Genomic DNA, 5,445 nt, shown 5'->3' with positions numbered 1-5,445 from the left:
CACTGGCACCGTACAGGCGGTCCCGCCAGCGCCTGGCCCTGTCCCAGCAGCCCAAGGCCTGCCCGGGGTCCCCTGCAGCCACACTGCCCACAGCCTCTGTGAGGAACCGCACAGCAGCCCCTACCTTTTATCAGTGAGACCACTCTAATCTACACCCTCAGTGAACTTTTCACATCTTCTGCAGCTGCAGGGAAGTCAACATTTGTCAGGCTACTGGAGAAACACAGTGATGAGTGGGAGATCATCCCTGAACCCATCGCCAAGTGGTGCAACATCCAGACAGCCGAGGATGAACACCAGGTGGGTGTGCTGGACCAGGGGAGCTTGGGGGAGTGGGAGCCATTGCACAACCCAGCTATCCTGAGTCTAGAGCATCCAGAGTCATCCCCACTATCATACCAGTTGGTCAAACGCTCAGAAAATTGTAAAGGCTACTTAGTTAGATACTACTGAATGCATATTCCAAACAAACACCCCTACTCCACAGGAATGACACAAGCTTGAAACTCTATGATCAACCTGCTCTAAAAAAGCTGCTGTAAAGACTACCATGAGCTGAGAAACAACTGTTCAACTGAGCACTTCCCCCAAAAAAATATACAATGCCATGAATTCTTACATACCGGATTTCTGGATTGGAAAAAGGAATCAAACCCTGTAAATATGCTGCTATGAAATTTTCTCTCTTGTGCCCTAGGAACTTTCAACATCTCAGAAGAGTGGAGGAAATCTACTTCAAATGCTGTATGATAAACCCACAAGATGGGCTTATACATTTCAGACTTATGCTTGCTTGAGCCGAGTAAGAGCACAATTAAAACCTGTCTCAGCCAAGCTACAGGAAGCAGAACATCCAGTGCAATTTTTTGAGAGATCTGTGTACAGTGACAGGTAATTACTCTCACAGTGCAACAAGAGTTCAGATTAACAGCTCCAGGTTTTTATGCTCAAAGACATGGAGCTGGGGAAACCCTTGACATTAAACTAGTATCTGTAAGGAGCAGGTTTGTTTCAACAGGTGAGAGGTGGATGGCATTAGTATTGTATAAATGCAAGAGTGGGCAGCTGTTTTTTCAGTACCATGATTCATATTCTAGGGAGAAGTGTTTTAGTAGTTCACTTTGGTCATTCCTGATGTAAGACTAATGCATTATTATATAAATTGCAGATACATATTTGCTTCTAACCTGTTTGAGTCTGGAAATATTAATGAAACAGAGTGGGCTATTTATCAGGACTGGCACACATGGCTTTTGAATCAGTTTGAATCGGACATAGAACTGGATGGCATGATCTACCTAAGAACCACACCACAGGTACGTTCACTAAAGATGAACATATTTCAGCTCCATCTTCAGTTTCCAGGAGCTTTCCCTTCTGAGCTATCCTCATGTCAGCAAGTGCTACAGTCACTAGCATCCACCACCCTCAGTAAGGATCCAAGGCGGAAAAAAATTTACGTTCAGCCAAGCATTTCAAGTTAATGCTCACTCATGTCTAGTATTAGTACTTCTGATTTAAGGACCATTTGACTGTTTAGCTGATTTAGCCTTTAACACATGACTAATGGCCAGGCTTGTATTTTTCAGAAATGCATGGAAAGGCTACTGATGAGGGGAAGACAAGAGGAGCAAGGAATTGAGCTTGAATATTTGGAAAATCTCCACTATAAACATGAAACCTGGCTTCACGAAAGGACTATGAGGTATGATCCCATTTTCTGCAGGCAAGTTTCAACTTAGAGGCAAGGCTCTTTTCCTACCTATGCTGAAGCTGATTACAGATAAAAGTAAGGTTTAAGTCTAGCTTCAGTTGGGCACAGTTGGAAGGACTTATCTTTAGACCCACTCTATGTTTCTTGGCACAGGGATGATTACTTCTAAATTATATGCAGAGAAGGTCATCTATTGGCAGGGATGTAAAAATTGCCAAGAGATGGGACTTCATCTAATTTAAACCCCGTGTTAAGCATTAGTTTTAACTAGAAAGCTGTGTAGTTCTAACTCCAGCAAGGACCTGAGTTTTGTGTACCTTCAGTTAACAATAGGACAGTTAAGATTGTGTTCAGTGGCCCATCACGTAAGTTACCTACTAAGCAGCTTCCAGTTCCAATGTAAGGGGGGACAAGGTCCCAACTACTTTTAAACTAAAATGACTGTATTTCAACAAGGTTTAAATATTAATCCTAGCTTCAAAATAAACAATCAGAAAGGCTTTTGGTAGGCACTATTACACACAAGAAACCCAAGTGATCTCTGCACACCTTCCCCCCCACACTTCCTTACTGACTCTTACTAGCTGTCCCATGTAAGGAATATCTAAATGTGAAAGCAGAATTTAGATTTTCCCCCAGAGGAGCCTGAAATACTCTGAATGGGAAGCACAACAATTCCAGGAAAAGTACATTATCAGTAACATCTACTTTCCTAAGTTTAATGTAGGGTGACCCAAATGCTCAGCAGACAAGGCAGCAATATTGTGTAATTCTGGGAACATTTACGCTGTGTACTCATTCCAGACTTGTGAGCAAGCATTTCCTGTAGTTTTCATAGGAACGCTCAAGTCTGTAAACCCAAGTTGAGAATGTTATTCAGCACACTTACTGCATTTTAGAAATGCTCTTCCACATAGGAAGAGAATAGCTACTGCTTTAATAGAACGATACATCCAGTTGCACAACTACTTCTCCCATCTGCTCCTAACCTGTAGCCAAAACAGTCTTGCTTATCTTGGAGCCATTTTAAATACCAGTCTTAACCTGCTGAAGAGGTCATCCCCAACAAAGGAAGCTTTAAAACTGCATCTTAGTAAATGGATTAGCAGTTAACTAGAAAGGGGTGGGCTAGACAGAGGGCAAGTGATATTTAAAAAGAAATACTCCCTAACTAAAAATCACATTCCTTGGAAGTGATTTGATATTAAGGTAAGAAGCATAAACTATCTTCCCCCCCTACTTGTACAATAAAAATAGATACTAGAAGGCCAGATCTGTGAAATACATTAAAGCTACAGTGCTACTGTATGTTGACTGGCGTATACAAGAGTAATTAAGGACAGACTTGACTTAGGCTTTTACTTAAGTCATAGGCATCAGTATTAACATCCCAGGTGCATTTGGTAATCTGAGCAATGCTGCACCCTTAGGATGATTTGGAAAGCAACTGGAAGAGCTCAATTGTTTTATGCACAGTACTTTAGACCATTTTTACTAGCATGACATTCTTCCATTTAACAGAGTTGATTTTGACAACCTTAAAGAGATCCCCATTCTAGTTTTGGATGTTAATGAAGACTTTAAGAATGATAAAATTAAACAGGAGTACCTGATTGATAAGGTAAGTATGAAATGTTTCCTCATCTGCTTTTCTTATGCAGTACTAGCTAGAAGTTACTGTTACATTCTTAAAATTTCTGATTATTTGTTTGGGGCTGGTACAGTCAATCTCCTTCATGGACTTAAGAAGGTACATAGCTGCAGAAAAGGTTTTTTGCTTTGCTCAAAAAAAAAAAATTTAACCCAACCTCATTGTTCTCACAATTCAAAGGAAAACTGGGTGTTTTTAAAAGACTACTTCTCCACTAAGACTGTACTGCCATACTGGTCATTAAATAGTTCACTGAAGGATACTGTCCAGTTTGTGTCAGCTGTGAGGTCTTCAGAAAAATCCTACAGTCAGCTTAGAGCTGTTTATGCCTCCTCACATTCTAGGGATCAAGGGTCTTCCTGGACAGAGCACAACACATCTGACAAATACAGAGATAACAAAACCTTGTACATAGTTCTAAATGCATCAAGTGACTCTTCCAAGTAGAATTGGGAGGGAGAGTCAACAGCCATTTGAGGAAACAAGGTGATAATAAATAGGTCACTCAAGTCAAAATGGTGCTTGCTAATTCCAAGGAAAGGCAAGATTTAGGAAGTAAATGCCCCAAAAAATCCTTCTGCTGCAGCCATGTGCTGTGTGCCCAGTCCACAGTAAAAAAAATACCCTAATACTTCATCCCCAATGCTGATCTGTAACATTACTTATTTCATTCACTGCAACACTTTAACCTTCCTTTAACCCCACTGCCCCAACAAGACTATTCTTGCAAGATGGAAAAGAGCATCCTCCTCTCAAACCATAGAAACCATTTTCTCTCTCTTGTTTCTGGGTCATCAATTTGAGATTACTGAAAAATTACTTCCAAGCCTAATTCTCCCAATTAATTAGCTCTATATCTAACTGGGGAGGAGAGCACAGTGTTCACTTCTGGAGGTATTTAAGTTACATCCTCACAGAGGCCATCAATTAACAGCTTAAAGTTACGAACCAGGCTACACTTGGACATGGTCTCTAACTCGCCCCACTGAAAGGGCACCAGCATTGTCTCCACCAAACTCCCTTCACCAGCCAGCATGAGAAGGTCAGCGCTACTTTCAGCTTGGGGCAGGTGGTATAGCACCATGCTGAAAGTGCTATCAGTTTTGGCTTCGTTTTCAGACAATCCCTCTCTTCCTAGGAAAGAGCTACCCAATGAAGGAAAATTCATTTTTATTTAATGAAGTAAGATTCTGTCAAGCATTCCAGAAGCTACTTTTCATAAGTACTTGCTATTTTTGAGTAATTAAGTTACTCGATTCTACCTAGTACTAAGTTATAAATCTTGGGTTCCCAGCCATCTGCTCTACTGAAAAGCATTTCACATCATACATTATATGTAGAGGCAGAACAGCACTGACCAGACATTAACAAACCATTTATTCCCCAAGAAAGAAAGGGAAAGACCTTATGATTTAGCTTTTTCTTTTAATGCATCAAATATATATCCTTTTTCTTTCCACAGGTCAAGTCTTTTCTGGCTTCTTAAGAACATTAAAATTTATTTGAATTACAACTCTGTGAAGTTCAAGAGTTAAACCCAACAATTGGTGTATTCTTAGACAATTTACTTTAACTGAATGCATTACCTGTGTAGCTTGTTAAGGCAAGACTGAAGTGCAAAATACGTTTGGAGGTTTTTTTGCTTGTCTGACCTGTGTGGGTTTTGATAGAATTTCCTATATAGCTAAAACAAAAAAATATGGGGGGCTCTGATGATGTACTTTGTGTATATTCTTTACTGTTTAATAAAGATTTAAAAGTATTTTTTGACTAATAAGTGGCTTTAACAGCAGATGGGTTAACCAGTTATCAACGGCTGACAACCCTGTAAACAGAGATAGCAGACGCTGAGGCAGGGTTGTTTTGCAATAACTGGCATAGTTCACCATTTTAAGACGAGACTGTTATGGCGTCCAGAAGCCTTTACTTTCAACTTCTGCTTTACTGAATGGCTGTTTTCACAGGATTTACGCTACTAAAGGATAGACGTTACTGTAGTCGCAAGGGTTACACCTGCAATAAACTGCAATTTAAGCATATCTTCCTAACGATCTCCTCCCCCCCAGTATATTAATTCCCC

General features: G+C 40.4%; 1 protein-coding gene across 1 annotated transcript; it reads left to right on the top strand.

The window, feature by feature from the left end:
• Positions 1–161: 161 nt before the first annotated feature.
• LOC104459414 (deoxycytidine kinase-like) lies at positions 162–4,872 on the top strand (the record flags this gene model as incomplete). Its single annotated transcript, XM_010077516.1, has 6 exons — positions 162–300; positions 698–891; positions 1,169–1,316; positions 1,590–1,705; positions 3,236–3,335; positions 4,828–4,872. Coding segments are annotated over 6 exons (721 nt in total), but the record flags the coding sequence as incomplete, so codon positions are not given.
• Between the last annotated feature and the right edge of the window lie 573 nt (positions 4,873–5,445).

Source organism: Pterocles gutturalis, unplaced genomic scaffold, assembly GCF_000699245.1.
Source record: "Pterocles gutturalis isolate BGI_N339 unplaced genomic scaffold, ASM69924v1 Scaffold51978, whole genome shotgun sequence".
Classification (NCBI taxonomy): Eukaryota; Metazoa; Chordata; class Aves; order Pterocliformes; family Pteroclidae; genus Pterocles; species Pterocles gutturalis.
This window is presented reverse-complemented; position numbering and strand designations above follow the sequence as displayed.